The sequence below is a fragment of the Scyliorhinus torazame genome, chromosome 7 (genome assembly GCF_047496885.1).
Source record: "Scyliorhinus torazame isolate Kashiwa2021f chromosome 7, sScyTor2.1, whole genome shotgun sequence".
Lineage (NCBI taxonomy): Eukaryota > Metazoa > Chordata > Chondrichthyes > Carcharhiniformes > Scyliorhinidae > Scyliorhinus > Scyliorhinus torazame.
In genome coordinates, this window is record NC_092713.1 from 305599380 (window position 1) to 305614929 (window position 15550).

The 15550-nt window shown below is 50.3% G+C and overlaps 1 protein-coding gene across 3 annotated transcripts in view; it reads right to left on the reverse strand.

The window, feature by feature from the left end:
* LOC140427151 (platelet-derived growth factor receptor beta-like) overlaps positions 1 to 15550 on the reverse strand; it is a 162469-nt gene that overhangs the window by 49743 nt on the left and 97176 nt on the right. For all 3 annotated transcript variants that reach the window (XM_072512700.1, XM_072512701.1, XM_072512702.1), the window contains 2 exons: positions 6322 to 6533; positions 3342 to 3436 (listed from right to left, as the gene is read on the reverse strand). In XM_072512700.1, coding sequence (XP_072368801.1) covers positions 3342 to 3436; positions 6322 to 6533 — 307 coding nt within the window. The remainder of the gene's footprint in view (positions 1 to 3341; positions 3437 to 6321; positions 6534 to 15550) is intronic.

Genomic DNA, 15550 nt, shown 5'->3' on the forward strand with positions numbered 1-15550 from the left:
CTATCTCCAATCTTTGGTGTAACTAATTCCCTGAAGCTGCTATCTATGACCCCTTCTGCCTCCCAAATGATCCGAAGTTCTTCCAACTCCAGCTCCAGTTCCCTAACTCGGTCTTGGAGGAGCTGGAGATGGCAGCACTTCCTGCAGGTAAAATCAGCAGGGACACTAACTGCATCCCTTACCTCAAACATCCTGCAGGAGGAACATTGCACTCCCTTCCCTGCCATTCCTCTAACTTTCTACCAAGATCTGGCGAACAACTAAATTACATTTTTTATAAAAAATAATAATAATATAATAAAATATGGTACTTACCTCAGACCAATGGGTTTTCTTATTAGGTTAGAGGAGGAGGGCGGGTGGGAGACACTACACGTGTAGTGTCTCGGGTTTCCTCTCCACCAGAATTTATTGGTGAGGGTCTTCCCAGACGTCCGCGGGTCGACTTCCTGTTCCCGCCTAAAACACTAATTTAAAAAAAAAAAATTCTCAGCTCCTGCTGAAATTGACTAACCAGCCAGCTCCACTCCCGCCGAAATCGACTGGCCTGCCCCTGCAAAGACAAGTGCTTTTAAAGGACAGACTTACCTCCCAGCAACCACTTCCGCAATGCTCCCGCTGAAACTGACTCACCAGCTGTTCTCACGCCGAAATCGACTGGCCTGCCCCTGCAAAGACAAGTGCTTTTAAAGGACAGACTTACCTCCCAGCAGCCACTTCCGCACTGCTCCCGCTGAAACTGACTCACCAGCTGTTCTCCCGCCGAAATCGACTGGCCTGCCCCTGCAAAGACAAGTGCTTTTAAAGGACAGACTTACCTCCCAGCAGCCACTTCCGCACTGCTCCCGCTGAAACTGACTCACCAGCTGTTCTCCCGCCAAAATCGACTAATGTACTGTACTGGCACAGTGAGCAATAATACCAGTGGGACGTACTGTACTGGCACAGTGAGCAATAATACCAGTGGGAAGTACTGTACTGGCGCAGTGAGCAATAATACCAGTGGGTGGCACTGTACTGGCCCAGTGAGCAATAATACCATTGGGACGTACTGTACTGGCACAGTGAGCAATAATACCATTGGGATGTACTGTACTGGCGCAGCGAGCAATAATACCAGTGGGAGGTGCTGTACTGGCGCAGTGGGCAATAATACCAGTGGGAGGTGCTGTATTGGCGCAGTGAGCAATGCCAGTGGAAGGCAGTGTACTGGCACAGTGAGCAATAATACCAGTGGGACGTACTGTACTGGCACAGTGAGCAATAATACCATTGGGACGTACTGTACTGGCACAGTGAGCAATAATACCATTGGGATGTACTGTACTGGCACAGTGAGCAATAATACCATTGGGACGTACTGTACTGGCACAGTGAGCAATAATACCATTGGGATATACTGTACTGGCGCAGCGAGCAATAATACCAGTGGGAGGTGCTGTACTGGCGCAGTGGGCAATAATACCAGTGGGAGGTGCTGTACTGGCGCAGTGGGCAATAATACCAGTGGGAGGTGCTGTATTGGCGCAGTGAGCAAAGCCAGTGGGAGGCACTGTACTGGCACAGTGAGCAATAATACCAGTGGGACGTACTGTACTGGCACAGTGAGCAATAATACCATTGGGACGTACTGTACTGGCGCAGTGAGCAATAATACCAGTGGGAGGTGCTGTACTGGCGCAGGGGGCAATAATACCAGTGGGAGGTGCTGTATTGGCGCAGTGAGCAATGCCAGTGGGAGGCACTGTACTGGCACAGTGAGCAATAATACCAGTGGGACGTACTGTACTGGCACAGTGAGCAATAATACCATTGGGACGTACTGTACTGGCACAGTGAGCAATAATACCATTGGGATGTACTGTACTGGCGCAGTGAGCAATAATACCATTGGGACGTACTGTACTGGCACAGTGAGCAATAATACCATTGGGATGTACTGTACTGGCACAGTGAGCAATAATACCATTGGGACGTACTGTACTGGCACAGTGAGCAATAATACCATTGGGACATACTGTACTGGCACAGTGAGCAATAATACCATTGGGACGTACTGTACTGGCACAGTGAGCAATAATACCATTGGGATGTACTGTACTGGCGCAGTGAGCAATAATACCATTGGGACGTACTGTACTGGCACAGTGAGCAATAATACCATTGGGACGTACTGTACTGGCTCAGTGAGCAATAATACCAGTGGGTGGCACTGTACTGGTACAGTGAGCAATAATACCAGTGTGAGGCATTGTACTGGTACAGTGAGCAATATTAGAATTTGGAAATGCTGTAATGACGCTGTGAGCAATAATACCAGTGGGAGGTACGCTACTGGCGCAGTGAGCAATCATACCAGTTGGAGGTGCTGTCCTGACGCAGTGTGCAATAATACCAGTAGGAGGCACTGTACTGGCTCCGTGAGCAATAATACCAGTGGGCGGTGCTGTATTGGCACAATGAGCAATAATACCAGTGGGCGGTGCTGTATTGGCGCAGTGAGCAATAATACCAGTGGGAGGTGCTGTTTTGGCTCAGTGAGCAATACCAGTGGGACGTACTGTACTGGCGCAATGAGCAATAATACCATTGGGACGTACTGTACTGGCACAGTGAGCAATAATACCAGTGGGAGGCATTGTACTGGCCCAGTGAGCAATAATACAATTTGGAACTGCTGTACTGACGCAGTGAGCAATAATACCAGTGGGAGGCACTGTACTGGCTCAGTGAGCAATCATACCAGTTGGAGGTGCTGTACTGACGCAGTGACAAATAATACCAGTAGGAGGCACTGTACTGGCGCAGTGAGCAATAATACCAGTGGGAGTTGCTATACTGGCCCAGTGAGCAATCATACCAGTGGGAGGCACTGTACTGGCACAGTGAGCAATTATACCAGTGGGAGGCACTGTACTGGCGCAATGAGCAATCATACCAGTGGGAGGTGCTGTACTGGCGGAGTGAGCAATCTTGGGCGTGGGGGGAGGTGTGGTGGTGGGCTGGGTTGGGTGCTGTTCTGGCCCAATGAATTATAGTACCACACAATACAAGGATATGCTTCAGGGAAATGGCCATTAAGTCCATCAAACCTCTTGTGGACCATGTCGGGTAGTCAGTGAGAATTGAGCTCTGTTGAGTAATAAACTGGAGGAAGAGAAAGAGAAAGACAAGTAAAGACAGAGAGAAACAGAAAGGCGGTGCTGGGGTGGGAGAAAGAGCGAGGGAAGGTGGAAATAAAAACTGACGGTCAGGGGCAACAACAGGATTGTTCTGTGTGCCGAGGATCATGGTAACTCTGCCATTATCAGTAAGATTGTTCCTTGGTATTAATCCCTTACCTTCCTCCAAACTGCAACCAGAACCACTAACGAGATGATCATGATAACTAACAAAACCAGGATTGTGGCCACGGTGACCAGCTGCGAGCGGATACCTGCAGAGGAGATAATTGGAAAAATGCTGTCAAATATTGTAAATAACCAGCAGAGGCTCTTCGTGAAGCTGCACTGCGAGAAAGATGGGTTTGTATGAGACAGAAACAACTTGCATTTCCATAGCGCCATTCACATGCGCTGGCTTTCCAATTGAGTACTTCTTCATTGTTGTACACAGCAAGATCCCACAAATAGCAATGTGATAGTAAGAACCTGTGTGATGTTCATGCGGGATAAATATTATCCCCAAGACACCAGAGAGAATTTCCCTACTCTTTTTCAAATAGTGTCCATGGGATCTTTTACATCCACCTGGGTTTAATTGGGTTTGTTTATTGTCACGTGTACCGAGGTACAGTGAAAAGTATTTTTCTGCGAGCAGCTCAACAGATCATTTAGTACATGAAAAGAAAAGGAAATAAAAGAAAATACATAATAGGGCAACATAAGGTACACAATGTAACTACATAAGCACTGGCATCGGATGAAGCATACAGGGGTGTAGTGAAAATTAGGTCAGTCCATAAGACGATCATTTAGGCGTCTGGTAACAGCGGGGAAGAAGCTGTTTTGAGTCTGTTCATGCGTGTCTCAGACTTTTGTATCTCCTGCCCAATGGAAGAAGTTGGAAGTGTGAGTAAGCCGGGTGGGAGGGGTCTTTGATTATACTGCCCGCTTTCCCCAGGCAGTGGGAGTTGTAGATGGAGTCAATGGATGGGAGGCAGGTTCGTGTGATGGACTGGGCGGTGTTCACGACTCTCTGAAGGTTCTTGCGGTCCTGGGCCGAGCAGTTGCCATACCAGGCTGTGATGAAGCCAGATAGGATGCTTTCTATGGTGCATCTGTAAAGTTGGTATGAGTGAATGTGGACATGCCGAATTTCCTTAGTTTCCTGAGGAAGTATAGGCGCTGTTGTGCTTTCTTTCAAAATTCATTCGAAAGAGAGTGCAGTACTCCCTAAGCTCCACGCACGAGTGTCAACCTAGAGCAGACGCTCAGGTTTCTAGAGTAGCACTTGAACTTAGGGGTCACAGTGTCACAGTGTTTAGCACTGCTGCCTCACAGCACCAGGGACCCGGATTCAATTGCGGAGTTAGCGCATTCCCCCCATGTGTGCGTGGGTTTCCTCCGGGTGCTCTGGTTTTCTCCCACAGTCCAAAGATGGGCAGGTTAGGTGGCTGAGACATGATCAATTGCTCCTCAGTGTTAGGTGGGGTTATGGGTATAGGGTGTGGGCCTAGGGTGCTCTTTCAGAGGGTCGGTGCAGACTCGATGGGCCAAATGGCCTCCTTCTGCACTGTAGGGATTCTATGAAATGAAATGAAAATCGCTTATTGTCACAAGTAGGCTTCAATGAAGTTACTGTGAAAAGCCCCTAGTCACCACATTCCGGCGCCTGTTCGGGGAGGCTGTTACGGGCTAGAACCCCCTGCTTTAAAGGCAAGAGTGCTAAATGTTGTAAGATTGTTTGGTGTCTCACAAAGAGCCCTGGAAACTTGTATGGTTGAACATAACACATATTGATAAACATCTCCAAGGTACAGACATGCATGGGTACTATCTCCATGCTGGCTCCTTTACAATTCTACCCCACACAGCGTACCATCATCTAACTCTACATCATACCTTGGCAGTACTGATCTCCAGTCCTACATTAACCCTCGCTCTGCCTGATTGCCCTTCTACTCTAACCACTGAGTCCCTGAAAGGCCGTACTGTTCCGGGTATTTTCTGACTTTGCTTTTGTGGTGATGAAGCTCCCCCGCTGCAGTTCTGTATCAAACAGTAGACAGCCTGATCTGGAATGGGTGTGCACTGATCTACCCCATGCCAGCCACACACAAAGGAGAACAACAGTTGGGGCATTAAAATGGAAAGATTGATTGGATGACAGAGTCCATTGTTAGTTCACATAATCAAGATCCATTGTGCAGCATATCATCTATACTCAGCCTCTGCGCTGGGATCACAGCGCACGCCAATTGGCAATGGAACATGTAAAGATGTCCCTCTGTTAAGCCCAGGGCCACAATCCTAACCAATGTCTTGCATGAATGTTCATTCTTAGGAACATCAGCATTCAGAGTTTCTGGATGGGGGTCTGTGTCCATGATTCCCATCCCCTCCCGCAAACGCAATGATCCCATGATGTCACCAAATGGAGGTCAGACACTTCCACATTGGGAAGATAATAAACTACACACCCAAAGGTTCATTGAATCGGCATGCAACCTGTTCTCATTGAGCTAGCTCGGTCTCGTAGAATCAACAGTGCAGAAGGAGGCCATTTGGCCCATCGAGTCTGCACCGGCCTGTGGAAAGCGCACCCTATTTAAGCCTAGACCTCCACCCTATCCCCGCAACCCCACCTAACCTTTTTGGACACGAAGGGGCAATTTAGCGTGGCCAATCCATCTAACCTGCACATCTTTGTACTGTGGGAGGAAACTGGAGCACCCGGAGGAAACCCACACAGACACGGGGAGGATGTGCAGACTCCGCACTGACAGTGACCCAAGCCGGGAATCGAACCTGGGACCCTGGAGCTGTGAAGCAACTGTGCTAACCACTGTGCTACCGTGCTGCCCTGTCTCATAAGCTGTGGCGTAATCGTGCTGCACCCCTTCCAAGGTAAATACATCCCTCCTGAAGTGTGATTCCCAGAACGGAATGTAGTTACTCCAGACGGTGTGTCTGTCTTCTGTAACATAACTTTCAGATCTTGGTGTTCCAGCTCCCTAGTGAAGGGATCTGACCCATCACCTTTCTGCTCCAGCCACCTTCCCGCACTTTTTCTGTCTCTCTCCTCCCCCCCCCCCCCCCCCCCACCCTCCCCCCCCGCCCCCCAGCCTGTGCTACCTTCCCTCCCCCAGCCTGTACTCACCGTGAGAAATGAGCTTGATCTCCCGGCTCACGGTTCCAAATCCGTTGGTGGCGGAGCAGCGCACAGCGGCAGTTTCGCCGGCACCCTCCTGGATGAGGACACTCTCCACGTGGAAGACGCGGTTTTCCGGCAGCTCGGAGATCCGTTTCTCCACGCGGACCCTGCTCGAGTTCATTTTGAGTGGGGTCCATTTCCCCAGCTTGTTGTTGCACCTGGAATAATTCATCAGATTCCATGAGGAGGTGGTGACTAAAGCTGGGCATCTGCCATCCATGGGCAGCTCCCCAAACAAGGGGGCAAAATCGAAGCAGGAATTGCAAGCGTTCGTCATACCCTCCAACACAACATAGCAGAAGCTTGAACAATGGTGCATAATGTCATGTGAGTGTCTTTTTAAGAAAGGCTTAGTCTCTTATCATGTGACTTATAGCACATTGGGCTGTGGCTGTCAGGTGAGAAGGTTTTTGTTTTAGGTTTCAGTTTCAGTTTGACTGCTTTGGACAGCAGAAGGAGAAAGCTGTTCCAGTAAAAAGCACGTTGGTTGTGGCTCACTACCTTGATAACTCTAAAGATATAGTTGCTTTCCGGAAGGTGTTTGAACCTGCTGGTTGGAATTGGATCAGAATTTCAGGAAAAGGACCAGTCCCAATCAGGTGAGAATACAGTGTGCTGCGCATGCCCTTGAAAAAGGGTTTTGGTTTAATTGGATTTTGTTATTGAATTGGAACAGCTAAGGGGGAATTCATTAAATGTTATACATCGATTACTGAAGCTGTGTGGCGTCTTTATGTTTTTAATTGATAAAAATTCTTGCTGTGTTTATATATATATATATATATACATCTATATGTTAACCACATTCTTAGAATAAACCTTGTTTAGATTAAGTGTCTGGGAAGTCTGATGAATCACACCTGCAGTAAAGGATTTTATGCTCATCCTAGCCAAATTCAACATAAAGTTTATAGATGAGGTGAACTTCATAATACACTTTAGAGTTTCTGAGCCCTGACCCAGAACAACAGGAGCAGGTGGAGGCCATTCAGCCCCTTTATTCAATTAGATCGTGGCTGTTCTGTATCTTCACCCCATCTACCCACCTGGGTTCCTTAGCTCTTAATACCTTTAGCCTAACGAAAGTCTATCAATCTCAGTTTTGGAATGTTCAATTGACCCTCAGCCTCAACACGTTTTGGGGGGAGAGGGAGTTCCAGTTTTCTTCAGAACACAAGAGATATGTGCAAGAGTCGACCACAAGGCCCAACAAACCCGCTCCACTACTTAATACAATCATGGCTAACCTCAGGCTTATACTCCATTTTCCTATCCGCTCCCCATTATCCCTTCATTTCCTGAGAGCAAAAATCTGTCTATTCCAGCCTTAAATGTATCCAGCCATGGAGCATCCACAACCCTCTGGGGTAGAGAATTCCAAAGGATCGTAACCTTTTGAGTGAAGTAGTTTCCCCTCATCTCATTTTTAAATGATCGGCACCCTTATCAGGTGACTGTGTTAGATTCTCCGACCAGTGGAAACAATCTCTCAGTGTCCACTTGGCAACTGCTCAGCCCAAGACCTCAAGAAACTTCAGAGAGTCGTGTACGCCGCCCAGTCCATCACACGAACCTGCCTCCCATCCATTGACTCCATCTACACCTCCCACTACCTGGGGAAAGCGGGCAGCATAATCAAAGACCCCTCCCACCCGGCTTACTCACTCTTCCAACTTCTTCCATCGGGCAGGAGATACAGAAGCCTGAGAACACGCACGAACAGACTCAAAAATAGCTTCTTCCCCACTGTCACCAGGCTCCCAAACGACCCTCTAATTGACTGACTTCATTAACACTACACCCTGTATGCTTCACCCGATACCGGTGTTTATGTAGTAACATTGTATACCTTGTGTTGCCCTATTATGTATTTTATTTTATTTCCTTTTCTTTTCATGTACTTAATGATCTGTTGAGCTGCTCGCAGAGAAATACATTCACTGTACCTCTCAAATCCCCAAAATCCAAATCCAATCAAGCCCCTTCAGAATCTTGTACGTTTGTATTTTCATTACCGTTTGTGTGAAGAAATGCTTCCCAAATGGCCTGGCTTTAAGTTTTAGATTATGTCGCTTTTGATGTGGGAACCCCATCCACCAGAGTAAAATAGTTCCTCTTTTCCTTCTCCACCATCTCCGTTTGCCATTGCAAACACCTCAAGTAGATTCTTGGCTACCTCCCTTTCTGAACTCCAGGGAATACCAGCCTGGCCTACCCAGCCTGGCCGCTGAATTTAACCCTTCGAGCCCTGGTGGATCTGATGAATGAAGCCAGGAAATATTTTTATTGATTAACAAATTCCACTGAAATGTAAAGGACGGAAGGCCATGGAGATGGGGGGGAAAATAATGTCAAAGTTCTCTTCCTCCCGAGCCCACTTCATTCACATGACAACTGAACTTGCAAGCCCTGTGGTCTGTACAGGGCCAGCCCACTAGACCTAAAAACCTGCAAACCATACCCAGCTACCTGCACTGCCCAAACCCAACGTCTTGCAATGCCCGACATCCCATTAAGGCATGTGGGGAGAGCAGGTCTTTAAATTCATTCTCAGTCATCTCGGGATTTGTGTGGGCGAATAAGATGCCGCGAGTGAAGAGAGTGTTGCTGGAACGCAGTCGGGGTGGGGGGGGGTGGGGGGGGGGGGGGGGGGGGGGGGGGGGGGGGGGGGCTGGCGTGTGCCGAACGTTTGCATCTACTACCTACTGGGCGGCCAACATTGCCATGATCAGGAAGTGGGTAATGGGGGCGGGGTCGGCATGGGAACGGTTGGAGGCGGCGTCATGCAAAGGCACCAGCTTGGAGCGCTGGTAACGGCTCCTCTGCCGTTCTCACCAGCCCGTTACTCCACAAGTCCGGTGGTGGAGGCGGCACTGAAGATCTGGGGGCAGTGGAGGAGACACAAGAGGGTGGAAGGTGCGTCGGTCTGGACCCCGATATGTAATAACCCCAGGTTTCTACCAGGCAGGATGGATGGCAGGTTCCAGAGCTGGCAGAGGGCAGGTATCAGAAGGATGGGTGACCTGTTTATTGATGGGAGCTTTCCCAGCCTGCAGGCACTGGAGGACAAGTTTGAATTGCTGCCAGGGAATGGCTTTAGGTATTTACAAGCGCGAACCTTCCTGAGGAAGCAGGTGGTGGCCTTCCCGCTGCTGCCGCTATGGGGGATACAAGATAGAGTAGTGTCCGGTACTTGAGTGGGGGAGGGGAAGTGATGTGTTGGGTGCTCTGGATCCGTGGAACACATACAGGCCACCAACACTTAAAATAGTGCAACACTATTTTATTAAGTTATAAACTGTTGAACATACTTTCACTGCGGGTTAACACGATATTAGATTAAACTAAAGACCTATGCCTGTCTTAACCAGGTCTATGCACTCAGCAGATGGTGAAGATCTGTGCTGTAAGCTGTAAGCTCTGTCCTTCTAGGAGGCTGCACCCCGAATGAGCGGGAACTCTGATGCCCCCTGTCTTTATAGTGAGTGTGCCTACTAACTGGTGATTGGCTGCGGTGTTGTGTGTGTTGATTGGTCTTGCTGTGTGTCCATCAGTGTGTGTCTGCACCATAATATACTGGTGTATATTATGGACACCCCCCCTATTATAAAAGAATGTATATGTGTGGCAATAAATAATGTGTGGTGAGAATGTTCCTAACTACGTGTGGGGTGCGAAGACATATTTACAGGACTACGTACATGAGAACCTAAACTATTTACATGGGCAGGTACCTGGTGCAGAGAAGCAGTATGCAACAAGAATAACGAGATCAACACTATATACAAACCAGGGAAAAGATCAAACAAAGCAACAAAACAATTCAGAAAGTCTATAAGTCCGCAAAGTTCATAAATTAAGTCTCTGAGGTGGGTGACGAATTCTGGTTGACCGCCTCAAGGGTGGGTCGAGAGCCGCCGATTCAGGAGCGGGCTGGACTGCGTCAGAGTCAGGGGGATGCAGAGTGACAGGAAGCTCTGCATAGTCCGTGGCAGGGTCAGCAGGAGGGCGAGGCGACAGTGGAGGATCACGTGGCGAGCGTGGAACGAGACGAAGGGAGCGTCGATTGCGGCGCAGAATAGAGCCATCCAGTAGACGAACCAGGAACGAGCGGGGAGCCACCTGCTGAAGGACAACAGCTGTTGCAGACCAGCCACCATCCCGAAGATGGACGCGGACGTTGTCATCTGGAGTCAGAGCAGGGAGATCAGCTGCACGGGAGTCATGAGCCGCCTTGTGCTGTGCACGAGACAGCTGCATCCGGCGAAGGACCGGAACGTGGTCGAGGTCTGGGACATGGATGGACGGCACCGTCGTCCTCAGGGTACGACCCATGAGTAACAGTGGGGCGGAACGATAGGCCAGCAGTACAATGTAGAAATCGGACCCAGCATCGGCAGCCTTGCAGAGGAGCCGTTTGACTATATGTACTCCCTTCTCCGCTTTGCCATTGGATTGGGGGTACAGGGGACTGGATGTCACATGGGCAAAATTGTACCACCTGGCAAAGTTGGACCATTCCTGGCTGGCGAAGCAGGGGCCATTGTCCGGCATAACCGTGAGCGGGATGCCGTGTCAAGCAAAGGTTTTGTTACATGCACGAATGACTGCAGACGAGGTGATGTCGTCCAACCGTATCACCTCCGGGTAATTCGAAAAGTAGTCCACGATCAGGACATAGTCTCTACCCAGCACGTGGAACAGGTCGATGCCCACCTTGGTCCATGGTGACGTGACCAACACATGGGGCTGCAGGGTCTCATGTGGTTGGGCCGGCTGGAAGCGCTGACAAGTGGGGCAGTTGAGCACTGTGTTGGCTATGTCCTCATTAATGCCGGGCCGGTACACTGCCTCTCGGTCCCGTCGGTGACATGCTGTAGCAAGGGGGTCAGCCCCCGTCTCGCGGAATTTGGACGAGGCGTTCATCCGTGGCAGGTAGATTGGAGGTCGCGAATGCCACATGGGCGTCAACCTGACAGACAAATCCCGCTGGGTCACATGGAGTGTTGATGACCTGGAGAGAGCGTCAGCAATGATGAGGTCTTTGCCCGGGGTGTATACGAGCTGGAAGTCCTTTCGCCGGAGCTTGAGAAGAATACGCTAGAGGCGAGGCGTCATGTCGTTCAAGTCTTTCTGTATTCTATTGACCAGTGGGCGATGGTCGGTCTCGACGGTGAATTGAGGAAGTCCGTAGACATAATTGTGAAACTTAACCACACCGGTCAGAAGGCCCAGGCACTCCTTTATCTGCGCTTAGCGCTGCTAGAATCTATCTGCGCGTAGCGCTGCTCCTTGGGGGTCATCGCACGTGACGCATATGCAACGGGGGCCCATGATGAGGCCTCATCACGTTGAAGGAGCACTGCCTCAATGCCGGATTGGCTGGCATCGGTCAAAATTTTGGCCTCCTTTGCTGGATCAAAGAAAGCTAAGACTGGGGCCGTGGTCAGTTTTGTTTTGAGTTCTCTCCATTCGCGCTCGTGGGCAGGGAGCCATTGGAAGTCTGTCGTCTTCCTGACCAGATTCCTGAGAGCCGTGGTATGAGAGGCGAGGTTAGGGATAAATTTCCCTAAAATATTGACCATGCCCAGAAATCGGAGGACCACCTTCTTGTCCTCTGGTGTTTTCAGAGCTGTGATGGCAGCTACCTTGTCCGCATCCGGCTGCACACCCAATTGGGAGATGTGGTCCCCGAGGAACTTGAGTTCCATCTGACCAAAAGAGCATTTGGCCTTGTTGAGGCGGAGGCCATGCTCAAGAATATGTCTGAATACACGCTGGAGGCGACTAACATGCTCCTGCGGGGTGGTGTACCAAATGATTATGTCATCGACATCGACGCGATCACCTTCAATGCCTTCCATCATTTGTTCCATAATCCTATGGAACACTTCTGATGCAGATATGATCCTGTTGTACCAATATCTGCCAAAGGGGGTATTAAATGTGCAAAGTTTCCTGCTGGATTTATCGAGCTGGATTTGCCAGAATCTCTTTGAGGCGTCGAGTTTGGTGAAGAGGTTGGCGCGAGCCATCTCACATGTGAGCTCTTCGCGCTTGGGAATTGGATAATGCTCCCTCATGATATTGCGATTTAGATCCTTGAGATCAATGCAAATTCTCAATTCGCCGGAAGGCTTTTTTACACATACCATGGAACTGACCCAGTCGGTCGGTTCTGTGACTTTGGAAATCACTCCTTGGTTCTAGAGGTCCTGCAGCTGCCTCTTGAGGCGGTCCTTAAGGGGTGCTGGGACCCTGGGAGGTGCGTGCACCACAGACGTGGCATTCGGTTTTAATGAAATCTTGTAGGTGTACGGGAGCATGCCCATGCCCTCGAAGATGTCGTGGTACTGGTTGATGATGGCGTCGAGCTGCGCCCTGAAGTCGGTGCCCTGAAAGGCAGATGCATCAGCAGGAGAGAGAAGGTGAACTCTCTGAACTAGGTTCAACAGCTTGCATGCCTGCGTGCCAAGCAGGGAGGCTTTTGAGGAGCCCACGATTTCAAAGGGAAGGATGGCTTTGCGTGACCTGTGCGTCACTTCAAGTTGGCACGAGCCGCTGGCAGGAAAGGCATTGCCATTATAATCTAATAGCTGGCAGGCTGATGGGAGGATGGCTGGTTTGACACGAAGGCTTTGGAGATCGGACCGTGCAATGAGATTGGCGGAGGCACCAGTGTCCAGGCGGAATCGTATTTGGGACCGGTTGACCATCAGGGTGGCACACCACTCATCCTCTGGATCAATGCTGTATACCGATAGAGGCTGGATTCTTTGCTTCGGGGACACCCTGTTTTTTGTAACGATACCGACTCGAAAAGGTGCCTTCAGGTCCTCGGTGTCAATATCGGGTAGCAGGTCCGCATCGGACTCGGTGACCGTGGGTTGAATGGTCCGGATATTCCTGCGAGGCTGGCTGGAGCGATATGAGTTGGCAGGCTGAGCTGATCTGCATAAAGCAGCATAGTGGCCAAGTTTGCCACATTGCAGGCATCGTCGGGATTTGGCAGGGCATTGCCGCTTTAAGTGGGCGGAGCCACAGTTGCCGCACATTGTAGCGTCAGTACGTTTGCTGCGCCACCGCGCATGCACGGTGCGGTCGTACGTGGTGCGCGCCTGCGCAGTGCGTTCGGCGACGTCGCCGTCCCCTCGTTCGGTGCGCACAAGCGCGGGAGTCCGCGAAAAGCGGGCAAAATTGCCGCCCTCATCCAGGCTGAGGCCCTGGAGTTGCTTGGACCTGTTCTGCCTCGTGGGGACCTTGCCGCACCGTTTCAGCCGCTTGGATGTGGGAATACCGACTAGTGGCGTGTTCGTGTAGCACGCAGGTCTCGATGGCGGTTGCTAGGGTGAGCTGCTTTACCTTGAGGAGCTGCTGGTGTAGGGGGTCCGACTGAACACCGAAAACGATCTGGTCGCGTATCATGGAGTCTGAGGTGGGCCCGTAATTACAGGACTGCGCAAGGATGTGGAGGTGGGTGAGAAAGGACTGGAAAGGTTCATCCTTACCCTGCAAACGCTGTTGGAATACATAGCGCTCGAAACTTTCATTCACCTCTATGTTGCAGTGAGTGTCAAACTTGAGGAGGACCGTCTTGAATTTTGATTTATCTTCATCATCAGCAAAGGTGAGAGAATTGAAAATGTGGATGGCATGTTCCCCGGCCGTGGATAGGAAGAGTGCGATCTTCCTGGTGTTTGAGGCAGCTTCCCGGTCTGTGGCTTCAAGGTAGAGCTGGAAGCGTTGTTTGACTATCCTCCAGTTGGCCCCTAGGTTACCGATGATGCGGAGCGGCGGCGGCGGGCGGATGCTGTCCATTTTGCAGGATGGCTGTATGCTGGTGGAAGGCAGATCACTTGCAGGTAGGTCTAAGAAGTTCTAATATCCCTCAACTCCTGGTATCATGATGTGTTGGGTGCTCTGGATCCGTGGAACACATACAGGCCACCAACATTTAAAATAGTGCAACACTATTTTATTAAGTTAGAAACTGTTGAACATACTTTCACTGTGGGTTAACATGATGGGCTAAATCGCTGGCTTTTAAATCGCACACTGGGCTAAATCGCTGGCTTTTAAAGCAGACCAAGGCAGGCCAGCCTTGGTTCAATTCCCGTACCAGCCTCCCTGAACAGGCGCCGGAATGTGGCGACTAGGGGCGTTTCACAGTAACTTCATTGAAGCCTACTCGTGACAATAAGCGATTTTCATTTCATTTCATTTTCATTTTCATTTCATGTTAGATTAAACTAAAGACCTATGCCTGTCCGAACCAGTCTATGCACTCAGCACATGGTGAAGATCTGTGCTGTAAGCTGTAAGCTCTGTCCTTCTAGGAGGCTGCATCCCGAATGAGCAGGATCTCTGATGCCCCCTGTCTTTATAGTGAGTGTGCTCTAACTGGTGATTGGCTGCGGTGTTGTGTGTGTTGATTGGTCCCGCTGTGTGTCCATCAGTGTGTGTGTATCGGCACCATGATATACCTGTGTATATTATGACAGGAAGATGTTGGACATCTACCAGGTGCTGTTGGAGGCGGAGGAAACTCCGGTGGAGGAGCTTAAAGGCAAGCGGGAGGAGGAGTTAGGAGGGGAGTTAGAGCCGGGTCTGTGGGCGGAAGCCCTAAGTAGGGACAATTCCTCCTCGTCATGTGCCAGGCTCAGTCTAATACAGTTTAAGGTAGTTCACCGGGCACACGTGACGGCGGTGAGGATGAGCAAGTTTTTCCAGGTAGATGACAGATGTGCGAGGTGTGTGGGAGGCCCAGCAAACCATGTCCGTATGTTTTGGGCATGCCCAAAGCTTGAGGAGCTCTGGCAGGGGGTTTGCCAGGGCAATGTCCAAGGTGCTAAGAACACGGGTGGCGCCGAGTCCAGAGGTGGCGACCTTTGGAGTGTCGGAAGACCTGGGAGTTCAGGGAGTGAAAGAGGCCGTCGTCCTGGCCTTTGCCTCCCTGGTAGCCCGGAGACGGATCCTGTTATTGTGGAGGGACTCGAAGCCCCCGAGTGTCGAGACCTGGGTTAGTGACATGGCTGGGTTTCTCAGTCTCGAGAAAATAAAGTTCGCCTTCAGAGAGGGTCAGTGTTAGGGTTCACCCGGAGGTGACAGCCGTTCGTCGACTTACTCGGGGAAATTTAATTTAAAACGTCGGCAGTAGCAGCTTTCCGGGGGGGGG